Raw genomic sequence first — 27240 nt, forward strand, 5'->3', positions numbered from 1 at the left:
TTGGCAGGAGCAGGGACCGAGTAACAGGAGCTCGCCCCGTTGTGGGGATTCGAACTGCCAACCTCCTGATCGGCAAGTCCTAGGCTCTGTGGTTTAACCCACAGTGCCATCCGCGTCCCTAAGATGAAGGCTGGAACCTCACAAAATAGGCTTTCTGGGATGTTCCTGTGCCCTGCATTGTGTCTATGGCTGACATTTTCTCTTCCTGCAGGATTGACCTTCCCCCCTCCCACAAACCTGCTCCCCCACCTCCCAAGCGGAAGCAGGAGATGAAAAGCCACCTAACAGCAGAGGATATCCAGGTACCTTCCCCCGTTGCTGACTGTCAGAGCTGCCCCTAGGTCCCAGCTCACAGAGGACCAACGCCAGGCTGTCGTTATGTACAAAAGTCTTTATTGAGGTTCAGTTTCCATTTCAAAGCCGCAGCGCGCAGCTCTACGTCCTAAACCCTAGACCGGCGAAGTCCCGTCTGAATCTCCTCCCCTCTGACACCAGTTTAAGATCCTAGCCCTGCTCCACTTTTTCCGCTGCTTTCTCCTCCTCTGGGTCCTCCTGCCCGATGGGGCATCCCCCTTTCTGGACTCTTCTGACGCTGAGTCGCTTAACTCCTCCCCCTGTCTCCGGCGGGCTTTAGGACCCGGTTCCCAATCCTCATTCTCTGCTGTCCCGCGCTCCTGTACATTTGAACTTGCCTCTCGTGCCAACCCAGTGACCTTCCTCCTGACCGTTACACTACTTCTGTCACTGCTTCCCTCTTCCGGGATACTGGCCGGATCTGACCTCCCCTCCGTTGTCTGACTCTCCGATGGAGGTGTGGTCAGCCCTGCCTTATCTTCTCTCCCTGGTGGGGAATCCACTGGCCCCGATACCTGGGACTCTTCCCCCCCACTATGCTCTGGTGGGGAAGCTGGTCCTGATTTCCAACTGCTGCTCTGGGAGTCCCCGCTGCCCCCTTGCTCCTGGGGCGTTCCCCTTGGGAACCCCCTTCCCCTGGCCACTGGTGCCCCCTTCTGTGAATCTTCCGATTCGCTGGAGAGGCTCATGGAATCCCTCGGGCCACTGTCATCTTCTCCTACGCTGCCCTCAGATTCTTCCCCTTCATTCTCCATCTCCCCTCTTCCCTGTGCTTCTGCTCCTGAAAACCTGACACTGACCATCCTCACCTGAAGCAGAATGAAGCATGGTTTCTCCAGCCACTGGTCAGAGTTGCTCTGCCCAGCCTATCTGGGGCAGCCTTTTGGTGGGGAGTCCATTTGATAGGATGGGTGTGATGAGGTAGGATGGTGAGGTAGGATGTGGTGAGGTAGCCATTTCCATAGTTCCTTCAAGGGATACTGTAATTCAATCTGCAAATTTGGCAAGGAAAAGAAAAGGGGTGGAATGAAATAGAATTAAGGGGGAAAGGGAGTTGGGGAGAGAGGGAAAGAAGATAATTCTAATAGGCAAATAATAAGGATGGTCTACTGATAATATTTGTGAAGAGTTGCTAATCTGCTCTCTTGAATTTTACTCACTCCACCAACCACAGGTAGTGCACTTGGACAACATGAAGGAGCCAGAGGAAGAGATCCAGAAGTTGCCACCACAACCCCCCTACTATGACATGGCAGCCACCGAGCCAACCCCTCACTCTGACAAGATGGTAAGGATGGGGGCCACTGCCTGCCCACAATCTGGACCTTTCCATGGATCAGGGATGGGGATCCTGCATTCCTCCAGGAACAGCTAGACAACAACACCCATTCTCATTGACCATTGGTCATACTGGTTGGGGCCAATGGGAGTTGGAGTCTGACAACATCTGGTGTGCCCCAGGTGTCTCCGTTCCTGATTCAAGAGGAGGCCTTCCTTGCTCTCAGGAGGGAATGTCTCGTCTAAACATTTTTTTTGTATGCAGTGTGGAATGCTGCTTCATATATCAGAGATGGGGAACAGGATGCTGGACTCCCAACTCCCATAGTCCCTGACCATTGACCATGTTGGCTGCGGCTGATGGGAGTTGGAGTCCAAAAGCAATTGGAGGGCAACTGGTGCCCCATTCCTGACATACAACTTAAGCACCCTGGTAGTCAGCTGGTGGTCCAGTCTCTCCCACCCACTCATCCCCAAAAGGTAACTTCTCATCAAGAACCCCTTGTTGCATCATGATTCCTTTTCTGGGTGAGAAGCAAAAAAACCACAGGTGTTTCTTTGTATAATCTTAAGCCTGTCACTCATAGCAAGCAATGGCTGTTGTGGTACATCCTGCGAGCACTTCGCCAACTCTGTGAGATGGGAATTGAGAACCATTTCAGGGCCTGGGTGGATTGCCAGGGTATCAGCTTGGGAGAAAATGGTGATGGTGCAATATGAAAGGAGAGCAGTAGCCTCTTTGGGATGCTGGGCTATGCCATGGGACCACACGAGAAAGGGGGAGAGGGCAGGTCTTGGTCCAGAGTCAACGGCTTCGGCTCTTTGCTGTTGGTTCTGGTTGCATCCCTCTTGCAGGATTCAGACTGTTGAGGAGGCCAGCTTGAAAGCAACAATGATTCAGGGGGCCTGTGTGCAGATTCCCAAGGGGGAGCTTTACCTGTGGGGAAGCATAGGGCTTCCCACCAGCCAGCATGCCTGAGACTGGGAAGACACAGAGCATGGAGAGAGGGGGCGGGAGGGCAGGCGGATGCCACGGCAGATGGGTGATCTGCCAGCGGAGCGTGCTGGTGCTTGACTGCTAAATGAGGACAGCACTTTTTTTTCTGAAAGCCCTTGTATTGTATGAATCTGTTTCATCTGCAGGCAGGAAGACGGTAAATGCAAAGCAGGAGCGACAGCAGGGAGATTATTGGGGGGTCACCGACGGCGAAGCGAGTTGAGTGGAGAGGCAGGCGAGAGGCCACTTCGGAGGAGGGAGAGGAATACAGAACAGGAGGGGGAAGGTGGCTTTTTCTCCCTAGCCCATGATGGAAGGGAGACAGCCGCTCGGCGCTTCCCAAAGCTGCACATTCAAAGCCTTAGACCAGCCCAGGTGGGCCCCTTGAGGAAGGTGATGGAGGTGACGGTTCACCCCAAACTGTGTCATTCTGGCTGCTTTGCAGGTGATCCAGAGCCACAGATCAGAGGGTAGCCAATGTGGTGCCCTCCAGACATTATTAGAACGCAACTCCCCCCATCATTGGACATGGTGGCAGGGGCTAACGGGAGTTGGAGTCTTCAAGGTGGCACATGGGCTACCCCTGCCCTAGACAACAAGCTTCAAATGGTGCAGGGAGGGCACCGATTCACATCCCAAACAACAGTGTGCACCATGCAGATCATCGTGTGACTTGGTACATGAGGAGAGCAAAGAGCTGGGCTTTAAAGAGTCCTGCTGGTTCAGACCAACGGCCCATTTGCAACTTGCTTCCTAGCTTCACCAACCAGATTCTGCTGGGAAGCAGAGCAAGATGATGATTCTCTATTGTTTCAATGCTAATGTTTCTTATTTGCGGGTACGCTGCTTCTGACCCTGGAGCTTCTGTACCGTCATTCCAGCTATCAGCCTCTGGCAAATCACTCCTCCTGTATTCATTTGGGTCATCCTCTGTAAAGCCATCTCAGCTTGCAGTCAGCACTGCATCATGTGGTAGTGAGTTCTGTAAGCTACCTGCGCCTTTGGTGAAGAATCGCTTTGTTTTGTCAGTCCCAACCTGCTGCCCATCAGATTCATGGGATGACCCTGAGTTCTAGTGTTGTGAGTCTTCTTTTATTGCTATTGATTCTTTTCTTACTGACGATAATTTTAGAAACCTCCATCCTGTCTTCCCTTCCTCATCTTTTTTGGCTAAACGTAAAAATCTCAAATAACTTTCCTTGTCCTTTACTGCACTTTCTCTACCTTTATGATATTTCATACAGAAACTGGCTGGGGACCAGTTTACTTGCAGTATTGCTTTACCCCACAGATACCCACTCAACCGCTTCAATCTGCAGATTTGGCACTGTTGCAAGTGCCACATAATATCTGTTCCGCAGTTGTAATAAATTGATCGTTTAGCGTGGCAGCTCCCTGCTTGTTAGGACACCCCATATTCATCTCACGGAGCTACAGTTCCCAGAACTCCCTGGAAAAAGGGATTGATTGTTACACCAGCCTGAGAATTTTAGCTCTGGGGGGAGAATAGACGGTCACCTGGTAACTTTCAGCGCCCTTAGAAAACTACAGTTCCAAGAATTCGCCAGGAGAAAGCCAGAACTGTTTAAAGTCGTATCACAGGCACTGTGTGGTGTGAACATGGCCCGAGCTTCCTGCACCACCCTCAGATTCTGAAATTGGACTCACTTCTGTGCCTTGTGTCTGCCCTGCTCAGGCTGATCACCCTGGACATTAATGCCGGTTGCTGTTTGATGTTGTGGTCAGTTTGCCAGCTGGCTCCTTTCCTAGCAGACTCCTAAATCAGCAGGTCCTCTGAGTTGGCAGAACAGTCCCAGAGGCATGTGGCCTCCCTAGTCCCTGCCAGGCAGGGCAGTTCCAGAGTCAGGCCAGGGACTGGGAGAAAAGCAGATAAAGCACAATGGCAGCATTAGTATGGAGGCAACAGGTGCCTGCGCATTATGTGGTGATGCAGGCAGTGCCGCCACCTCCCCATATCTCCTGGGACATAACAATGGCTTTCGCCAAATGGAATAAAAGTGCATGGCAGCACTAGCAACTCAAGATGCTGATCTTTGAACAGATCAGATCCTTGGTCTGTTTAAGCCAGTTTTGTCCACTATAACTCCTAAAGTCTCAGGAAGAGGCATTTCTTTTGGGGGGTGCACAAAATGCACATTCAACATGCCATCTGCAAGAGGGAGGAGCAGCAGACATGGGGGGAAGCTCAAATTTTGTAGAAGTGGGGAGGGGAGGGGAAGTGTAAGAGGAGGATAACCTCCAAAGGGCCCAGTGAGGACTCAGCATGCTCAGTTGGTGAATGTCGACTGAGTGCTAGGGCTTCGGGAATTGGAAATCAATGAAGCGGGGAAAGGAGTAACCTGGAAGAGGGTATGGCTGGCTGGCTGGCTGGCTGGAGGGAACTAAACAGGAGCACACTATGCTGCAATATTTTGTTGCAGGCCCCTGTTGTATCAGTTTAAATCCAAGCACTGAAAACAAGCCCAAAGGCTATACTCCTTGACTGACTGAGGTACAACAAGCCTCAGAATGGAACTGGGTCAACCCCATCACCGCAATCAGCACAAAGAGGTCAACTGTAAATTGGTTTTCTCTGATTGTGTTCCATTGCAATTGGGGTCAGCCTTTCCACCTGGTCTTTGGTACAGCCTGTGTAAAATCAGTTGGAGGGTTGTGGGCATCATATTCTGAACAAGGCCATCCCAAACAAGTTTTCTTAAATTATCTCCCCCTGCCCACCTTGCCTTATCATATACTTATCGGCATGGCCCTAGCTCGTTAAATGATTGCAACTGGACCATTTGTGGTGCTGTAGTTTATTTCTTAGGGACGCAGGTGGCGCTGTGGGTTAAAGCCTCAGCGCCTAGGACTTGCCGATCGAAAGGTCGGCGGTTCGAATCCCTGCGGCGGGGTGCGCTCCCGCTGCTCGGTCCCAGCGCCTGCCAACCTAGCAGTTCGAAAGCACCTCCGGGTGCAAGTAGAGAAATAGGGACCGCTTACCAGCGGGAAGGTAAACGGCGTTTCCGTGTGCGGCTCTGGCTCGCCAGAGCAGCGATGTCACGCTGGCCACATGACCCAGAAGTGTCTCCGGACAGCGCTGGCCCCTGGCCTCTTAAGTGAGATGGGCGCACAACCCCAGAGTCTGTCAAGACTGGCCCGTACGGGCAGGGGTACCTTTACCTTTACCTTTAGTTTATTTCTTAAAACTATATCATGCCTTTCCTTCCTTGGGAGAGACCAGAGTGGCAAACACATCAAAATAAATTTCTAAAAACAGTTTAAAACATTCTGAAAACTTCTTTGCAACTGATTTAGGGAAGGCCCATCCCATTTTGCCACCTGAAGTAAAATGGGATTGTTGCCTTCTGCCCCCAACCCCCATGGCCCACCACGACTTCAACCACTGGGCAGGCATTCTGCAAAATATTGCCATTCCACTTCTCTACCCAGGGGCAGGGAAGCCGAGCAGCAACATTTTGTTTGGCAATATATGAACTCAGCATGAGAGGAAGCAATCAGTGGGCTCTTCTCTTTGTGCTACTCCACATCTTCTAGAGAGAGGGAGAGAGTTGCAGGGATGGCTGATCATACATGAAGTTCACTGAGGACTGGAAACAGTGTGGTAGTAATGCTAAGGAAGGGACGCCCTTCACTTTCCCAAAAATGAATATTGCAGTGCCGCCTCATTTAAATTTGATTTAGTCCAAGAATGTGTGAATGCACACCTGTCCCTTTGGTTGATGGTTGTGCAGAGCTGGAAACTTGTTTAGGTTTGGAGGTTGGAGGTGGGGACAAAATAGGGAGGGGAAGTGGTAGAGAGAGGGGAACCTGGAAAGAGTATCAGGGGAAGAAGAATAAGTGGGATGGAGGGAGGAAAGAGATGGAGCTTCCATGGTAGAAATGAGCAATGATCTAATCTTAAAACTCTGATCAGGGGGAAGAAAATTATAATGAACAGAGAGGTTCTGGAATTCTGCCCATGGGATAGGTGGCATTCTTCTTTAAGACTGGGGAAGAAATTTGCTCAGGGAACCCAAACTCAGCTGTCCTTTGACATCTGTCCTTCTCCCTATATTGTGATATAGTTTTCCATTTTAAAAAATGCATACAGAAAAAAATGTAGCTTATGGAAAAGAATGCACGAAAATGCTGTACATTGGAGAAAATTGCTTTAGAAAAATGTGTATGATACACTAGTATGGAACTGTGTATATTAGAGTGAAATGCACACAAAAATGGAGACAGATTTTCCACAGAAATACTGCTTAAAAAATATAAATCACAAACTTGTGCAGAAGTGGACATGACTAATTTTAAGATTAGAAGAACAGGAAACAGAGAGGGACCGAAACTGACATTTTTGTCTAATGTTTATGTTCTTCCAGAAACAGGGTGGTTGCAGGGACTAGTTGCAAATTTCCATTGCATCCAATTCTAATTTGTCATTCCAGAACCTGCCCCCCAGCTAGACCCTGCCCCCGAACACTCTCATTCAGATTAGAGAAAGAATGGATGATGAATCTGGTTCTCCTGCAGAGACAGGTCCTTGCAAGTCAGTCCTCAGACCCTGGGCATGCTCAGCGATATATTTTCCTTCCGAGCTGCTTCAGGGTGGCAGGTTATTATGGTCTGTCCTTCTCTATCCCCCCCCCCAGTGCTCTTCCCCCAGGGGGTACTCAAAGGTACTCTATTTGTTGTTAAAAAGTGTGGCACTTACTGTAGCAACTTCATGGTGAGTACCAGTGCCTATTTTTCTAGAAAAAAGTGTTGCCCCCTCCTCTTGAGGCACCTAGTGCTGATGTCAATGGGTGATGTATTTTTATCTACTTGTATGTTGAAGATCTGCAGGTAGCCAGAAGAGAAAGCAGCTGAAGATGTGAGTGTTTTGTAGTCTCACAGAGCCAAACTAAATGTAATCCTGGCAAGAGCTGTGTGCCCAGGCTGGATTGCTGTTGAATCTCTAAGTGGAGATTTAAAGGACAGTAAAGGTGGTGGGAGCTACAGACCTTTTCCCACCACCACCTTTTATTTAAAAGAAGCAGCACAATCCAAAGTGGACCCAGGAAACACCTGCAGTCCAGCCATCGAGAGCCTCTTACTTGCCAAATTCAGAGTTGACCACAGCCCTATGTAGATGTCCTGGCAGAAAACGGCTGCTGTGCACATTACCTGTCACAAGCAGGGTTTCCAAACTCTGGTGCTTTTCTTCTGGTTCACCACAGTGGTGCCTTAAAAACATCTTCTTGATGTGAGGAAAACTCAATAGGTACAGTTTTGGACCACTGCTGCACATATACATGGGGGAAATCTTCCCCTGTTGAATTTCTTCCTCTCAGGGACTAAGAAATATATGGCGATGGGGAAGATGGGAAGATGGACAGGAGCGTGCTATTTAATCTCTCATCAGCAAAGGCTTCCAAGTGTCTGCCATGTTAACAGAGAGCCAAGTCCGGGATATGGTACTCTGAGGCAGTCAGAGGCAATTACTCAGGAAATCAGCCCTTGTAACAACAGGCTCTAAAGTGCTTGTTATGGAGCCATAAACCTCTTTGAGTGGCTTCCCCACAGCTGGTAAATGGCTGTGAACCATTTCAGAAGGGGTGGGAGGTGCCTTGGAATGAAGCACCTTTTGCATAATATCTGTGACAAGGCAGTGCTTCATGTGGAGGGAAAAAGCTGAGAGATCATTATTGGGGGTTTGGGGGCGTAATAATGGGGAGGTTCATTAAGAGACTCCCCACCCCAATCTGAAGACTTGGCTGTATCAACAATGCTGCTTCAACTGTTAATTTCCCAGTCCTTAAAGTTGGAGAGGAAGTGGGTCCTCTGCTAACAGTCCCTCCCTTTGTATGTTAAAAATAATAATAAAATCCACCTGGTCAAGCACAAATTCTGGATGCTGCCATGTTTTCATGGCTTTAGAATGGCGTGTTTGATGTCACGGGTGTCCAAAGAGAGACAGTACAGGGAATGCTGGTCTTGGATCTGGGTTTCCTGGGGGCCCAGGTCTTTGAGTATATTCCACACCACAGGTTTACACTGGTTCAAGAGTCCTCCCATCTGTCCAGGGGGATTCTGGGAGCTGTAGTTCTTCTCTGTAGGGGGTCCACCTGTCCTTTGAAGGCCAGCAAGCGCCTTTAGGGTTTTCAAAAGTGCTGTGTGTGACAGCTGCTAAAATGGCTGCTGCGATGGAATGTGTGGCTTGACACAAAATGGCTGCCACATCTGAAAGAGCAGAATGAGAGACAGGTCCTTTTGCAGGCACCCTAGAGGATACTGTTGGGCACATTGGTGCCCATGAGCAGCCCCTGGTATAGATATAAGGTGGGGCACTTAAAGGTGATCTCCCTCCCCACTTGAAATCTGGCAGAGGACATCTGCTATACAGAGCTGTAGCTAGGTGATCTTGCGCCCCTGGCAGAACCGTCCAGATTGGGGCCCCTAGCAACAGACAAATTAACTCTTCTTTCCGCCTCTCCCCCCCTCCCCCCCCCCCCGGCAAGGCCCTGAGGGTGAAAATTTTGCCCTAGCAGCAGTGGAACCATGCTGGAAGCAGCCTGGAGCCTCCTGCAGCACTGGGGCACCAGTTTCAGGAAAAGCACCGACTTCGATTTTGTGCCCCCCTCTCGCCTGCGCCCCTGGCAGCGACCCACTTTGCCCTAACTATGGCCCTGCTACTATACGGTTCTCTGACTCTGAAGGGTTGTTGTTGCAGGGAAGAAACCAGTAAAGACGGCAAATTGAAATACGCTATACAATTGTTAATGTGGAGCAGGCAAGCATTCAGGTCCTCAATGCGATGTACGATGCCGTTTTTTTACTGTTCATTTTAAACCTTTTTTTATCTCTTCCCCACTGTCATTCTTTATTTTCTGCCTCACTTTGTCTTCCTGCCCCACACATGACCCACCCCATACCTCTGTTTCTTCCTTCCTTCCTGTTTCTTTCTTGGCACGATCCCATTGGTTGTGTGTTTTCGTCCATGTGCATTTGGGTGTGTGCATCTCTCTCTCTCTCTCCTCCACACCTCTCTGCCTTCGTGTCTCTTCCTCACACAACACACTTTCCTCCGATGTCGTCACCTTGTTCCCTTCCTGTCCTCCACCGCCACCACCACCCTCTTCCACATCTCCATGCCTCACTGCTCTCTCGTCTCCAGAACTCTGGCAACAGCAAGGACTCCGACGTCCAATACGCAGAGTTGGACACCTCCGCTCTGGCGACGTCACCCAGCCCCAGGACTTCGATCCATGCTGGCGGAGACCTTGTCGAGTACGCAACCATCCAGGCTAACTTATGCTAGCGCATGACACTGTAGGCCTTTCCCCCCTCAGATTCTGGCCTCAAGGTACACAAAAGCAAAGCACCGTTTTTTTCAGTCCTTCCTCTCTCGGTTGATTTCTGGCTTCATGTCTGTCTCTTTCCTCCTCCTCCCCCCCTTTTGTGGAATGGCTTCCCCACCCCCCTTTGCACCCTATCTTTCCCCCTCCCCTCTTTCTCCTTGCCATGGACCTGCATGCTCCTTGCAATGGATGGTTTCCCCCTTTGGTGTTGCCTGTTCAAAGAGAACAAGAGCTGAACCCAGCTTTTTGCCTTGCGCTTTGTGCATGTAGCTCGTGGCGGCATGGCCTGCCTCCCTCTTTTGCTTTGTACGGCAGAGGGGAGGGAAGGACAGGAGGGTGGGCAGAAGCTTTGTGCTGGAAACAGGGCTTCTGTATTCTTTGGGGGGAGAGTGAGAGGAGGGTTTTGAAGTTTTCTAAGTGGATGGGTGAGGCAGAGAAGAAAGTACTTGGCTCACCACTTGAAATTGGTCTGGTGATTGCCTAGGGTGAGGTTGATTGTAAGAAGGGGAGGAAAGGAGTACTTGTGTTGGGGGAGGTCACATGAGAGCTTAGAGCCAAGAGCATTCCCTCTGTCCTCAGCCAGTTCTGCCAGCTCTGGGATCTGAGCAGAGCAAGAGGATACTCAAGGGAGATGGGTGAGAAGGAATCCAGCAAAGAGCTGCATTGCGAGAGGTTAGAGAGGCTTCTGAAGTTCAGGATTCCAGGATGTACAGTTATCTAAGGTGGTTGGAAAGTCAAGAAGTTGCAAAACCAAACACAAAGAAGAAAGGTGTGTGCAGATAAAAGCCACCACTTCTTCAGGGTCTGTCCTAATAGGCCAACCCAAGAGCACACAGCAAGAGATTTTGGAGAGGCTCACAGTGTTGAAAAGTGGGATTTAGCTGGCCAACTCAGTGCCAACTGCCATGGCCAATGGCCGGGATGATAAAAGTTGATGTCCAACAGCATCTGAAAGACCACAGTTTAGCATCCCATGGCCTAGAAACTTTGAAGAATGGACAACAGAGGATCAAGAAAGCCCTGCAGAGTATCCATGGACCAAGTCTCCACCATCCAAAGCCTTGCCACCTAGAAAGAGCCAATTACTCCACCACAGGGCACAAAAGGTGGAGCATTAATCTGACTAAATCTGTGGTGGTTGCAGTAGATCAGTGCTGAGGCAACTTGTTCCTGCCTACAATCATATGCAGGGTTGTTGTCCATGGTCCTGAAACTTTTGTGGTTGAACTCTGAGCCAGTGCCCTGAGTCCTGTTGAGGGTCCTGGCTCTGCTCCATCACAAAGTCCACTGAGTTCACTTCCATCATTTGAACCACTGCCTTGTCATTGTGAAAGAAATTGCTATGGGCATGGACATGGTGTCCAGGCAGAGAATACGTTTCCCTTGTTGAATTTTTGTCAGCCAGGCAGCTGTTAAGGACACAGGAATCCTGTCAAGAGAGGGGGGAAGTTGCAAAGCCTGGTGCCACTTATGTGTAAAACCTAGTGAAATGTGGTGATGGAGGGCAGGGAGATAAGACTAAAGGAGTGTGGAGGCTTCAGATCTCTTCACTCACTCAAGTACCCCTTCTTGAAATATAAAATGTATCCTACTTCTTATATCTGAATTGGACAGACACAAGGCTGCTGTCAGCCTCTGGCATGCTAGGGCAGTAGCCAGGGCTCCAGCAATTCATCAGGGCCTGCTGCCAATGTCTGCAGTGAATGTCCTATAAGATATCTCTTTTTCTGCACTGGCACACTTGGCTGGGTCTAGCTGCCATGTTAACTTTTCAGAACACCATAGAATAGCAGGCCATTGGGGGTGATAGGGGGAATCAAAATGGTGGCTAGACAAAGCTATCTGGTGCATCTCAGACCACTGCTGCTCACCTCCAAGTAAGCATGGCCTACCAACGGGCAGTTGGACCAGGCTCCCTAAAACCTGGAGCCAGACCTAGACAGATGTGCAAATCACCAAACAGTACACATCACCTCTAATTTAGCCCAAAGGTGTTCAGCTTTGCATTGTAACAATGAGGGAAGCCTAAGATGAAATACTGCAAGACAGGCAGAGGCTCAGAAAATCAGCCCCTGTAACAAAAGGCACAGAAGTGTTTGTTTTGGGGGCTGTAATTTATTTATTTATTTTTGCATTGGCTCTCTGCAGCTGTGCACTTTGCAGCAATGCTGTGATTAATAATAATAATAATAATAATAATAATAATAATAATAATAATTTATTATTTGTACCTCGCCCATCTGGCTGGGTCTCCCCAGCCACTCTGGGCGGCTTCCATAAAAACCAAAAATACACTAAAATATCACAGATTAAAAACTTCCCTGAACAGGGCTGCCTTAAGATGTCTTCTGAATGTCAGGTAGTTATTTATTGCTTTGACATCTGCTGGAAGGGCATTCCACAGGGCGGGCGCCACTACCGAGAAGGCCCTCTGCCTGGTTCCCTGTAGCTTTGCTTCTCGCAATGAAGGAACCGCCAGAAGGCCCTCGGCACTGGACCTCAGCGTCCGGGCAGAACGATAGGGGTGGAGACGCTCCTTCAGGTATACTGGGCCGAGGCCGTTTAGGGCTTTAAAGGTCAACACCAGCACTTTGAATTGTGCTCGGAAACGTACTGGGAGCCAATGTAGGTCTTTCAAGACCGGTGTTATGTGGTCTCGGCGGCCGCCCCCAGTCACCAGTCTAGCTGCCGCATTGACCAGAATTTGCCAGATATGGGGGCACAAGTTTACAACAGAGTATAGTTGCAAGTGGCAAGTCATGCTGAATGCGGTTGAGAGCAAAGACACCGAAGCAGAGGGCGAGTAAGTGAGATGGGGTTTGAAAGCACTGGATGATGGGCATTGTGATACATGGTCAGCAGCTTCTCTGTGATCTGGGGGGTGCAGAGGGTACAGCTCTTTGCACACTGCTTATTGATTCCCCTGAAGGCAGGTGCAGCTGCTGCCCTGGAAGAGATTAGGAGAAAATAATAATTCTTCTTTGAATTAGCTTACAAATGCTGTCAGATCTTGCAAAGATCATTGCAAGGGCTTGGGGGATTTTCAGGCCTTGTGGTGATTGACAGGTACATGGCACCACCCACCTGTCAAATTTGACCTGGGGGAGGGGAGGTAACAAGCTGAGCCACCGGATAGATCACACACACACACACACACACACACACACACACACACAATTTAGATTCAAACTTACCTTATTTGCATGTCCCAAAACAGTACACTGGTGGAAATGCAGCTATGTTTTGAAATTCACACTTTGAATTTGACAACGCACTTCTCTAACCCCCAAATGTGTACAAAACTGCATATAATAGGGAATAGTGTGCATGAAAGTGCATATATTGGCAAAAAATATTCATACAGAAATGCAGCATATTAGTGGAAATGTATACATTAGGAGGTGTCCACTAAAATGCTGGTGAATCTTTGTGAGTTTGTTTTAAAAAAGAACAGAAAAAGAAAATCTCAAAATGGTTAGCAAATGTGGCAAACTGAATTTAGACTGGGGAAAAACGAGAGACTGAAACTGACCAGTCCCTCAGTCCCTCATGTGCCAATCTCTTTAGTTCATTGCTGCTCATAAAGGTCTGCTGTCAGTCTGGGGGCAGGGCTTTGATATTGACCAAGATGCCTTTTATCCCTGCTCCATGGCCACATCAGCCTGGGAAACTGCATGAGAGACCTCTTTCCTGCATTAAGTCTGGCAAACGTTTGTGCCAGGCAACTTATGATGAAGGCTTTGGGGAGACTGCTTCCAGGTGTTTTCTTGAAGGGTTGGATATATGTTGGGAAAAGAGGAGCATTTGGGGTTACAGGACCCCTCTGTGAACAAGGCCAGAAAGGCGGGAGTGGATGTGGGGTGTCAATAGAGCTGGGTGGGCCTCCCTCTGCTCTTGCTGCTCCCTTTGTCTCCCTGCCATGCCATTAGCCCTGTAGAGCCTTCTGTGATTGCTGTAGAGAAAGCAACAGCAGTAGGTAAGGAACGCACTAGTTCTAGCTTAGTCAAAGAGCAGCAAAAGTAACCTCTCTGTTTTACGGTGTCTCACTCGTGTCCTGCGTTCAGAATGAGGATCAAGGTCTTCGTAGATGTAACAAGCGAGAGTGGACAGTAAGTTTTCTTCTCTTTTGCCCTTTCCTGATGGATTTGGGGGATTGGGGGGGAGAACTTCTAAGACAGCCTTCCCCAAGATGGCACCTCTGAATGTTGTTGGACTACAACTCTTGTCCTCTCTGACCATTGGCCGTGGGCTACTTGGAATTGTAATCTAACAAACTCTGAAGAGCACCGAATTGGGAAATGCTGATGTTGTAGGGTTTGGCAAATACCTAGATGGTTATATCCTAAGAAGAGCCTTGGTGGACCCATCAAAGGCCCATCTGGCCTTGCATCCTGCTTCATAACAGCGGGCTGATAGATGCCTCTGGGATATTCACACCCAGAACATGAAGGCAATGGCCTGAGGAAGTAGCATTTAGTTCAGTGGCAAACTATCTCTAACGATGGAAGGGTTGTCTCCAGCTAGCTTCTTCATTTCAGAGTGGATCAGTTGCAATGAATGGACCTACATTAGCCATGTCTAATAATGTCAATGGGTTAACTTTGAATATGACTAACCCTGGGTATAATCGGAAGGTTCCATTGAGCTGTCATAGCCAACAGCTTAGATGCCTTTGCAGGAAGTAGCTGCTATATATATGTGATAAATAAGCAAACAGCTGCCGATATATCCATCACTCATGAACATGGCCAATCCCATTTTAAAGCCATCTAACCCAGAAGCCAACCCACATCTAGTGGAAGTGAGTTCTGCTAATTATGCATTCAAGAGCTTTTCCTGTTACCTGTGCTGGATGAAAGCCACCGTCCAAGGGCTTGCACCAAGCTCTCCTTTTCTCAGTCCAAAGGGGGACATGGCCTATTGTCTACTCTTTGAAATGTCCCAGATTATGTCCATCTCAGGGCTTCTCCAAATTTACCTTTCCTCCAATCTTTCCAGGCATGGCTCACACTTTAAAGCTCCATGTCTGAGCACCCCTTTTTTCTGTTCCAGAGCTTTCCACACAAAACTCTGCTCTTTAAAGCTGAATCAGAGCAAATGGCAGTCTGCAGAAAACCCGAATTGCCATGTGCTTCGATTGAGCCCTAAACAGGGGGTTTTCATGGGGAAAGCTCTGGTGGAAAATATAAATAGTGCTTGGACACAAAGCTTTAAGGCGCAGGCCTATGCCTGGTAGGTGTGGATAAGCCCTAAGGCACTGTGGCGAAAATAAAATGGCAGTCACCAAATACAATGGCATACACTGTTGGTGGCTGCCATTTCCACTCTGCAGTGCATTGAATTCACCCAGTACCTGAGACACTGTGGTGGAAAGGAAATGGGTGGTTGGTGGGACTGGCAGGGAGCCCAAATAGGAGGTGACAGGCAGAGCTAACCAATTCTAGATTTAACCCATCCTCCTCCTCTCTGCTGAGTTATACAGGGCAACACTCAGACTGAGGAAGAGGAAGCTGACAGACAATTTCACCTCCTGGATTTCATGCCTATTTCCGTAATGTGAAAAAATATATAGGGGTCTTAGCAGACTACAATGAGTCAACAGTGTGGTGCAGCAGCAGAAAAAACTAATGCAATTATAGACTGTATCAACAGAGGTATAGTGCCCAGATCAGTGGAAGGAATACTGCCTCTCTATTCTGTCTTGGTCAGACCCCACCTGGATTACTGTATCCATTTATGGGCACCACAGATTAAGAAGGGTACAGTGGTCCCTCTGGATGCGAACAGGATCCATTCCGGAGCCCTGTTCGCATCCTGAAGTGAATGCAACCCACGCCTGCATGTCTGCACATGCATGGGTTGTGATTCACCACTTCTGCGTATGCACATGATGTCATTTTGACCGTCTGCACATGTGCAAGTGGCGAAACCCGGAAGTAATGCACTCCGTTACTTCCAGGTTGCCGCACCATGCAACCTGAAAATACTTATCCCAAAGCTACTTCAACCCGAGGTATGACTGTATTAACAAGCTGAATGGGTGCTAAGGAGGGAGATCAAGATGGTGAAGAGTCTGGAAACCACGCCTTATGTGGAATGGTTGAGGGAGTTGAGTATGTTTAGCCTGGAAACTAGAAGAGAAAAGAGGTGATACGAAAATCATCTTCAAGTATCTGAAGGGCTGTCACATGGATGATGGAGCAGGCTTGTTTTTTCTTCAGCTCCAGAAGTTAGGACACAAACCAAGGGATTGAAAATACAGGAAGAGAGATTCTGACTAAATATTGGGAAGAACTTTCCGATGGTGAGATTTGTTCAACAATGGAATGGACTACCTCGAAAGGTGGTCACCTCTCCTTTGTTGGAAGTTTGTAAACAGGTTGGATGGCCATCTGCCAGGGATTATTTAACTGCCATTCCTGCACTGCAGGGGGCTGGACTCGATGACCCCTTGGACCCCTTCCAACTCTACACTTCTAGGGTGCCAATGAACCCACCATGGTGTGTGGGTGCTGAGGGGCAGAGAAGCATTGGCATGGTATCATTTACTAGCACCAGGCCCAGTGAGCAGAGGAAAAGATAGACTGATTTGGTCCATGGGGGCATTTCTGTGGGAAGATTCAGTGAGATTTGTGCAGCAGATCTTCCCCCTAGATTAGCGGTTCTCAACCTGTGGGTCCCCAGACTACAACTCTCATCATCCCTGAGCTCTGGCCTTGCTAGCTAGGGGTGATAGGAGTTGTAGTTCAAAAACATCTGGGGACCCAGATGAGAAAGGCTGCCCTAGGTGATGCCACACTTTAATGAGTTGGGGGGGGGACTCTTTGGATTTTCAACTTCAGAGACAGCCCCCCCCAAAACAGCTCTTATTTTTTGTTCCCAAATGACACCCCCTCCCAATTATATATCAATAACTACAGCAACAGTCTTGAGATGGTTCTCCTCTCCCCTCTCATCACTTACCCTCCCCCCATTCTTGGCATTTCTCCCTCTGAGCTGGGAATTTGTTCCTCGTGAAACAGATGAGATGAGCGTCCGTCTCCCCCCGCCCAATCTGCCTTGGGAGGTCTCATATTTTTTGTTTCTTTATTCCAGAGGTGGATGATTTTTATTGTCAGCGAAAGGATGGTAATCCTGCAAAATCCACAGTTGGGAGCCCTCCCAGTTCTTCTGAAGTAAGAACTAAAGCCAGTCATATGGCACTTTGAAAATGTAATCTCATTGCAGCGAAATTTCCCAGCTGAGACACATTTTGTATTAAAAAAAGAAAGGGGGAAAAATTCTCTCAAGGCTTCTTTGAGGGCTTCTGGTGCCTCCTTTTTCCTTTGAACTTCCCATCTCTAACCACACAGGTTACAGAAACTCTAAAACACCCAAAGGTGAATGCTCAGTTTGTTGAGGACTCATGGAAGATGAAATTGGAAGAAAATGGTATTTATTTCTCCACTGTCCAAGAGCACCATAGAGCATGTATTAATTCCCTGCTAGGTGGCCACTAGCAATCCAATCCTGTGCCACTACCTGGACTGCTGGGCTCTTGTACCTTTAATAATTTCATGAATAGCGGAAATGGAATTACAGAGTGGGAAAAACTTCCCCTGTTGAGTTTTGGCTTACTACACATTTGGAGGCATAGGAGCATGTGGGGAGGGAATCTTGGTTTCCCATGTAGCATTTCCTAACCCATCAAATGAAGACCTTTTAAACCAGAATCTGCCAGGCTGTTAAAAAAATGCCGGGATTTTGACATTCCATTTAAAATAATAATAGAAAAGAGATAATTTAGCCTTATGTAGGAATCGCTTTGGAGATAAAGGGCGGGAGGGTGAGGGTAAAGACACAGGGATGAAAAGAGACACTGGTGCCCATTAAATTTAATTAGCTCATTACCCTTAATTTAATATCAAATTTTTCTGAAGGTAAATGAGACTCGGGGAGATTCGGGGAGTGACTGGCAGGAGCGGCAAAGGGCACTGGCTGGCAGATGCCTGAGCTAAGACTGACTCTCCTTTGCTTGCTTCTCTACCTTCAGCTCCAGAGCATCTGCTTGGCATGCAGAAGGACAATCGCTAGCATTTCCAGGTAGCACTAGGGATGTCCCCTACCTGGAACTCTGAAAAGCCACTGCCAGAGAGTGTGGACAATATTGAGCTAGGTGGGACAGTTGTCTGACCTGGTAATAATATGTTCTTACGTCTGGCTGTGTGTGGAGACACATGACCTCTGGAGGCAAATTTAAAAGCTTTAGAGGCTCCAAATCTTCCAATATTTTAAGCTGAAGGGCGGGAACTAGGAGATGGTCCTTTAAAGGTAAAGGTAAAGGGACCCCTGACCATTAGGTCCAGTTGTGGCCAACTCTGGGGTTGCAGCACTCATCTCACTTTACTGGCCGAGGGAGCCGGCGTACAGCTTCCAGGTCATGTGGCCAGCATGACTAAGCTGCTTCTGGCGAACCAGAGCAGCGCACGGAAACGCCGTTTACTTTCCTGCCAGAGCAGTACCTATTTATCTACTTGCACTTTGATGTGTTTTTGAACTGCTAGGTTGGCAGGAGCAGGGACCGAGCAACGGGGGCTCACCGTCGCAGGGATTCGAACCGCTAACCTTCTGATCAGCAAGACTTGGCTCTGTGGTTTAACCCACAGCTCCACCCAGTCCTTTAGCCTCTCGTAAATCAACCTGAGCTTCTGTGAAGCATGCTCTCTTTGGTCTCTCTCTCTCTAAGCTCTGCAGTATCTGGGCCTGAAGGCTTCACTGCATACAAACCTTCATGGTGTGAGGCCACAGATGGTGAGCTTGACATGAAAAAATTATCCTGTGTCTGGACAGGCAGCTTGCTCAGTACCCTGAGGCCACCCTGGAAGCACCATCAAATGCCAGGGGGCCCGGGGCTCATTTGCATATCAATATGTAATCACAATAACAGGCATGATCCCTGTAGCTATTGAGGGGCTCGCCTGTGACCTGGGCAACCCTGCGCCTCCAACGGCAAATGGCTTCTTCCAGCCAGGACCTGATTTCTGGAATCGTAAGGAATCAAATTCACTTGACAAACTTCTGCTTAGCCAAGCACTCCATCCTCATGACCAATGGGAAATTATTATATATAATATATATTTTTAAGAAGAACAGTATCTGAAATTATAACAGAACCATGGCATAAACAGAGCTGTCTCATATATAAACTGACGATATGCAGTGATCCCATATGAGCTGGGGGGGGGCACAGAATTATATATTGCACTGTTGTCAACTTTCTACTCAGAGAAGCCCCACTGAAATAAAAGGGCATTACTACTCAAGAGCCATTAATTTCCAGTCCATCCACCTTGAGTAGAACTTAGTGGACTACAACCTATTGTGTGCAGAAATCAGGCTTCAGAGAAATCCAGCCTTTCCTTTAAAACAAAACCTTATCTTTTTGATACTTTCTTTATTAAAGAATGGGGAAGCTATGTATTTCAAAAATCATTGTAAACAACTAAATACATTAGCAGGACTAATTTAAAATAAAGCAGTTAAAAGGTGATCTTGGGGGAAAAGTAGATAGAACTTTTTTAAAAAAAGATGTTAAGGGGGAGGTACAGTGTAATTAAATGAATTTATTTTGCAACCAGGGAAGGAGAGGAGGGAAGTCGAAATGGGGGGTATAAATGTAAAGGATGACTATTGTTGTTAACTCGAAAAACTGAAAACAAATATAAAACAAAGCCTTTTGGCTGCAAATAGCTTGTAATGCTGGGGAAAGTAGTGGTGGCAAAATGTTTGCTAAAATCTTGGAAGCTGGCAGCAAGTGCTCAGGAGCGGGTAGGTCTTCAGCCTCCTGCCTAGTCCCTCCTCATGATTAATCAAATTGGAATACATTATGCAGAATAAATGATAATAAGGTGACATTCTGCAAAGTTGTCCAATTTGCATAATTGCAGTTTTCAGCATTCAGCTTTTCTTGTTGCATTAAAAATAAAATAAAAAACACCGCACACAGACTGACTCTTTTCATATTGCTTTCCTGGAGGGGATGACTCCATAAGAGGAGCACAAGGCATTCCTTCTCCACCCACTACCCTGCCTTTCCACTCACCAATTCCCCCCCCCCAGTGCTTAATTTACCCCCAGTGCTCCAGTCAAGGTCTAGACTTCATTCATCCACCTTCACACATTCAGCCAAGAACAGGCAGTTCTCCAGTATGCGCTCCCTGCCTTATGAATCCATTTGACTTTGCAGTTCCATCAATAAATCATTAGTGACATTTTGTTTTCAATGTGTGTGGAGGGTGGTTTCCTCTCTCACCCTTCAAAAAAACCCCAAACCCAATCATTATGAAATATTTAGCATGGAAGTTGGCAGCAGGTGGGGTTGGCAGATCTCAAGTGGGCTTGCAAGGTGTTGTTTTGTGTTCTTCCTGAGCCTTCAGGCTTTTTCTCCCAAGCAAAGACAATCCAAAAAGACCTTGATGCCAAACAAAAGCCCTTGACAGGGTTTCTAAGCAGGTCAGAGAGAAGGAGGGAGGAAAGGAGTCGGAAAGTGGAATGCAGATCAAAGGGAAAGTGTTTAGAAAGGTGATAGGAAGCCAAGACAAGGCTCTCAAAGCTTTGCATGCAGAAGGTTCCAGGTTCAATCTGCAACAGCATCTCTAAGCAGGACTGGAAGAGAACCGTGCCTAAAATCCTGGAGAGCTACTGCCAGTCAGTGTAGACAGTACTGAGCTAATTGGCCCCAAGGAACTTGGTAACAGGCAATTTCCTGTTAAAGATCAACCCATGCCCAGAGGCAACCTTCTCCCCAAATTCTAGATTCAGGTAGGTAGCCGTGTTGGTCTGACACAGTGGAAATAAAAAATTAAAAAATAGTCCAGTAGCACATTAGATACCAACTAAATTTGTTCTGTTGTCTTTGTCCATGGAGCCTGGCGTGCTCTGGTCCATGGGGTCATGAAGAATCAGACACAACTAAATGACTAAACAACGACAAGTTTGTTCCATGTATAAGCTTTTGTGTGCAGATACCTGAAGAAGTGTGCATGCACACAAAAGCTTATACCCAGAACAAACTTAGTTGGTCTCTAAGGTGCTACTGGACTATTTTAATTTTTTATTTCTTCTCCCCAAAGATCACTTTGTTGGGTCAGATCTCCTGTATTCAAAAGAATATTGTGCACAGCTCTCAGTCTTCTCCAGGCTAAACAGACCCAACTCCCTCAACATCCATAGCCATATGCAACACCCGCACAACAGGAAGTTACTTAATACTTCCTGCGAGTCCCAGGCATTGTTGAGACATTTTGCCAGTTCTATCAACTATAAAGTTGATAAAAGATATATACCCACCTTGCAGGGTCAGCATCAAGGCTTGACATAGTTAGGTAAATGTTGAGGGCTCTAATCCCAGAAACAGGCCTGCTGTCAAGAGCCCCCCTGGACCTGCTGTTCCTCTTCACCATCACAATGTGTTTGTTTTCCCATCTCTGGTCCAGATCAGTAGAGGGAAGGAACAGGGTGGGAGACACCATCTCCAGCTTCCTCATTGGCTCTCCGCCATTGTGGATCTGTTGGTGGCAACTCTGTGAGGCTTGCCTTCTCCTGCAACCCCTTCCAAGCAAAGCTGCCACAGTGTCCCTGCTAGCTGGAGACAGGTGGGTGTGAATGGGGAAACAATAGCATGAGCTACACAGGCTAGGAATCCTATGAACGTTCCATGTGCAGAAGGAGGCCGGGAACCCGGAAACGTAAGACTTTGCAGGCATGCTTCTTACTTCTGTTTTGTGAGGGGTGGTGCACCTTCTCCTGAACTTCGCTCCCAAAGCCAAGGTGGAAACCTCCATTGCTGATAGCACTTAGAGGAATGTTGCTGCCTCCTCCTTTCCTATGCCTCCTGCTCTTTTCTCCTAATTCGTGTTGGTTTCATTTGCCTCGGTTGTGGGGAACGAAATAGCAACGAGGGGAGGGGCGAGCATGACATTTGCATGTGCCAAACAAGCATGTTCTGCTGATACAGATTTGCCTTGTCATTGTCTCCCGCTTGCCCTAGATAGCAGCACTGTCTATTCAATGGATTCCGTCAAGGGTTTTCCAGCTTCGTAGCCAAACTCTGCTTAGTACATAGAAAAGGTGGAATTGTCTGCTAAATTATACATTTCTCTCACAGCCTAGTCTCCAAAGCACTTGATAGGTCTGGGGAGCAATTTACAAAGGTGGATAACAGAAGGGTTGATACAAATGAGAGGCTATATAAAAATTATCCATTTTCTGAGCTTACATTTGGAGCATGCCCTCATTTGGAAGGGAGTGAGTTCAGTGCCACTCACCTGCCATAGAGAGACAGCAAAATGGGATGAGCAACTGACATGGCAGATTTTTCTTTGATTTTTTTCCCCTGAGAATTGTTTTTCAGAGTTGGACTCTTTTTCTTCTTCTTTTGTTCTCTGGATCACGGTGACTGAATCGGGAAACAGAAGTCTTTGAAATGGTTTAAGCGTGATAAACATTCAGGCCCCATCCACACTATGCATTTAAAGAAGTATCATACCACTTTAAACCACCATGGCTTCCCTCAAAGAATCCTGGGAGCTGTGGTTTGTTAGGGGTGCTGAGAGTTACTTGTAGAGTCCCTATTTCCCTCACAGAACCGCAATTCCCAGAGTTCCCTGGAAAGAGGGACTGGTGGTTAAACCACGCTGTAAACTGTAGTTCTGTGAGGGGAATAGGGGTCTACTAACAACTCTCAGCACCTTTACAGTCCCCAGGAGGAAGCCATGACTGTTTAAAGTGGCACCCTAGTGCTTCAAATATAGGGTGCATATGGGGTCTCAGTTGTGTGTCTGCACATGATGTTGGGATTGGTTGTCAACTTGACCACACAAGCGCTGCACCTTTTGATTGCAGTTTTTTTGGTAGCGACTAGCTAACACAAGGACTATACTGAAACAGTGTGCAAACCAAAACGCAGCCACCCTTCAAACTTTTCAGTTCTTCAAAATTATGCAGTGCAGTTTTCCAATGAAATGATGTGTGCAAACATACATAGATTTGGGGGAAGTGTGCATAGAAATGTATATATTAGTGAAAATAACATATAAAGATGTATCCTATTAGGGGAAATGGTTTGCAAAAGCACATATATCCTGAGTAATGTGCACAAAAAGGGCTTATGAATTTTCATGGGGCCTTAAAAATAAAATTTGTAAACTGGTGCCACAGAAAATTGAGCTTATGATAGGTAAAAGAAGGAACCAAGTGAAACTGAAACTGACAGATCTGTCCATCACAAAACTGGCAGATTTGCGTATCCATCACGGCAGTTTAGAAAGGAAGGGGTGGGAAATCTGGAAGTGGATTCTGCATAGGATGATGTCAAAAACTGCTCTGCCATCTACCGATTTACTACTTTCCCCTCGAATTTATGACTGAAACTCATTTGTTTTCTGTGTATTTATTATTCCCTCAACGCATGGCCATCTGCTCAATTCGGGATGTTAATATACCACTGCTAAATGCGTTCTGCAAAACCAAAGGACATTGAATGTGCATCCTAACACCCAGAGAACCATTCTGATATTTCTAGCATTCTCTGAGCTACCCAGAGTTGATTTGGGTTGTTCTTCCTACAATGGAAGGGTGGAAAATAGAAATGTTCCTACATTCTTTTAAACATGAAATAAACAAATTGACAAGGCATAACTGCCTGAGATATAAAGCAATGAGAAGGCTGCTCTTTATACTGACCTCGTACCCTCCAGCTATTTCAGACTGCAACTCCCATCTGCTGGGAACTATAGGTCCAAAACAGCTGGAAGGCACCAGGTTGGCAAAAGCTGCTTTATACCATCCTCATCTTATGCTGGGCAGAATAAGGCCACATTCACAGCATACATTTAAAGCGCTATGATGCCACTTTAAACAGCCATGGCTTCCCTCAATGTATCCTGGGAACTGTAGTATTTTAAGGGTGCTGAGGAGTTGCTAGGAAGCCCCTGTTTCGCTGCAGAGAGCTACAACTCCCAAAGTTCCATGTGAAGGAGGAACCACTCTGTGATTTGTAGCTTGGGAGTGGGGGGTGGCCTCCTGACTGCTCTCAGCCTTCATAACAAACTACAGCTCCCAGAATTCTTTGGGGGAAACCATGCCTGATTAAAGCAGGATCATGGCGCTTTCAGTGTATGCTGTGAATGAAGCCTTGGTAATGCAATGGCTTGTGTGCCCTGTAAGGCATTACAATGATGTTTAAACTTGTTATTTTATGGTCTGTGGCTCTTCCCCCCACCCTTTCCCCACAGAACTTTGGAAAGCGTCACACAGAGATACCGGATGCGGGTGATTACCTAAGCTGCCGTTACTCACGAGAAGACCAGTACCTGGCAAGAATACCATATGTCTATAGTCCCTTGTCATATCTCCCAGAAGACGCCTACTCATCCCGCCATTCTGAGGCTTCCTTTTGCTGCCCACCTCCCGGTTCCAGGGCTCCGTACATCTGTCCCAAAGAACAGTATGTTTAAAAAGAACCCCGCAGAAAAGCAATGAAGACAGGAGGGGCAAAAGAAATAATCTCCATGTGTTTCCAGCTATCACACATCAACTACGGCCTTTGAACCCACCCACTTCCACCTCCTCCAGCCATTGGGGATTGTGTCTGGGTTGTGTGTGTGTGTGTGTGATGTCTGTGTGTGAGTGCCGGTTTCTCCCCATCGCTACTATCTACCGTTTCTTATTTTTACTGTTTTTGTTGAAAAGTGTCAATGCATTTGTACTTTTCGTTGTTAGGTTAAGGCTGCGGTCTTAAACACAGTTGCAAGGGAGTGAACCTCACTGAACAGAGCGGGATGTACTTCTGAATCGACATGCATTGGATTGTGCTGTAACCTCTGCCTTGTTTGTTAAGGAACATCTTCCTCTTTCCCAACCCCATCTAATTTTGACCCCTTGGGGCTTCCGTTCCATGCAGGCTTGGTGTGTCCATGCATCAGTGCATTTGCACTGCTGCCCTCTGCTGGATGGAATGTGCCTCTTGCTCAAATGTCCACCATCTGTTTTCCATTTACACAATTTTGCACTATGGTTAAACTTCCAAGTTAACTCTACACGTACCCCCTTGCTATAACACCTGTCCTGAAGGTTGGGACTCTTGTCTTCCTTCCAAATGCAACCGGTTGCACTCCTCAAAGAACCTTCCCACTTTAAGAGCCCTGTCTGCATCCTTTCCATTCATTCATGGGTCTTGTTCTCAGAAATGTAACAAAGCATGACATGAAAGCTTGAGGCAAAGGTCATTGCAAAGAAAACTCCAGTGAATAGCCATGTGAAAGAAATGGTCCCTGTCCCTTAGCCCTCCTGCGACCTGTTTATTTCCTTTTAACCCAAGGGGCAGTCAATTCAGAGGTTCCAGAAGGAAAATGCTGGTTGGTTTTGCAAAGTGGATTTAAAGAAACACGTTCCTTTAACCTGAGACCAAAAGAAAAAGCCTTGAATTAGGAAGGGGGGAAAATGCATCTGTAACTTTTAAGTTTAGTTCAGGAATCAACAGCCTCCCAGTTTTGCTATGCACAAATTTGATTGGAACTCTCAAATCAACTCAGGCAGGTGGAGATGAATGATTTCAGGTAACCTCCTTGCTTTTAACAAAGGATGAAAGCCAATGCAGGATCAGACCTTTGACGTTTTTTCCATTTTCTTTCCCTTTTTTTCTCCTCTCTGTCTCAGTTTTGTACACAGCAACAACCCAAGTTTGGGACTGTACATTTGTATCTCTCTCAGATATATAGATATGCATAGTTATATTCAAAGTGTGGGTGGGCGTGAAACCACATGTGTATTTTCCTGCATCCTCCAAGTGTTATAGATAAGGACATTCATCTCCACCTCACCTCTTTGCTCACATGCAATAGGATGGTATGAAGTCCTGTGACAGGGGGTGCTGAAGAAAGGATGGTGGAGGAAACAAAGTCTTGGAGAAGAGTAGGTCGCAAGGAAGAAGAAAAATCATGAAGCACCTGGGATAGTGCCGAAGAAAATAGAAATTGATGCATTTATGAAAACAGATGTGTCAATGGTTGGGATTATCTTCTTGTCCTACTTATGGGGTGAGCTATATGTGCCCTTCTGCCAGTGACCCACAAGGACATCAGGGCAAAGGGCACACCCACCCCTAAGTGATCATTTGCTCTTATGAGCCATATTTCTGCCCTTACGGTATTAAGGGTCTCACAACTTAGAGGAGATCTGCCAGGGGAAACAGTGCAATGGAGGCTGTCACAACCTAGCTGAGTCAACATTTATTTTTGTACCTTTGGTTGAAGAAGGCTAACATTGCTTGATGCACTTTGGATCCCCGTGTTGTTTTCCATGCACTTTAGGTCCTCACTTTGGATTTCACTTCTCCCCTGTGCCCCCTCCCCCATCCTGATGTTTAGCTTTACCGCCCCCTTCCTTTGACACACAAGCTAAACTGTGTTCACACTACCTCAGCCATTTCCTGCAAGCTTAAAAACAAAACAATGGGAAGCCAATGGTGATGAGACCAAATGCAAGATGGCGGCACCTCCTCTTGACTCCTTGACACCACCTGTTTCCAGTTCGGAGCCATTGCCTGGAGCTGTGATGTCATTTCCTGCCTAAGGCAAGAGGCAGGTGAGCCATCTGAGGAAATGTGAATATCGGGACAAATGGTGCTGTTGGCTTCCTCCTGCCCCCTCAAGACCCTCTGCAGAGCAAAGAAAAGGGAGTGATGCACTTCCTCACCCAAAGTTGGTGGTAATATTTATTGTTGTTAGTAAGGCCTACATTGGCCATGGCGTGGAATGTTCCTTTTTTTGGGGGGGGGGGGTAATGAAAATATGTTAGCACTTTAAATATGTGGCCCAAAATTAAATCCCAGCTGAATTAAGTTGTTTGGGGTATTTTGTTTGGTGGTATGTGTCTGCCTTCATTCCTTTACTTGCTCTGAGACATAGACTAGGAGTGGGAGAACTTTTTCAACCCAAGGGCTACTTTCCCATCTGGGCAATTTTCCGTGGGCCACATGCCAGTGGTGGGTGGAGCCAGAGGCAAAAGTGGGTGGAGCAACCAATGAAAATCTTACTTTTGTACCAGCAGGCTAGTTTCTACACACACACACACACACACACACACACACACACACACACAGCCCTCTCTTTATCCTCTATCCAGACAAAGGAAGAGGCATTACCACAGTTCCAAGGAAATAATAATAATAATAATAATAATAATAATAATAATAATATTTAAACCCTGCCCACCTGACTCATTTATCAG

At 47.2% G+C, this 27240-nt stretch overlaps 1 protein-coding gene across 5 annotated transcripts in view; it reads left to right on the plus strand.

The window, feature by feature from the left end:
- The window catches only part of NECTIN1 (nectin cell adhesion molecule 1), a 195974-nt gene extending 169123 nt beyond the window's left edge, over nucleotides 1-26851 (plus strand). For 2 of the 5 annotated variants that reach the window (XM_079954768.1, XM_079954765.1), the window contains 3 exons: nucleotides 212-302; nucleotides 1529-1642; nucleotides 24246-26851. In XM_079954768.1, coding sequence (XP_079810894.1) covers nucleotides 212-302; nucleotides 1529-1642; nucleotides 24246-24467 — 427 coding nt within the window. In that variant the 3' untranslated portion in view covers nucleotides 24468-26851. Of the gene's footprint in view, nucleotides 1-211; nucleotides 303-1528; nucleotides 1643-9788; nucleotides 9978-14036; nucleotides 14082-24245 lie in introns of all 5 variants that reach the window. The other 3 variants (XM_079954766.1, XM_079954769.1, XM_079954770.1) reach the window with 3 other exon arrangements.
- Nucleotides 26852-27240: the final 389 nt, after the last annotated feature.

This window comes from Podarcis cretensis (genome assembly GCF_951804945.1).
Source record: "Podarcis cretensis genome assembly, chromosome: 15".
Classification (NCBI taxonomy): Eukaryota; Metazoa; Chordata; class Lepidosauria; order Squamata; family Lacertidae; genus Podarcis; species Podarcis cretensis.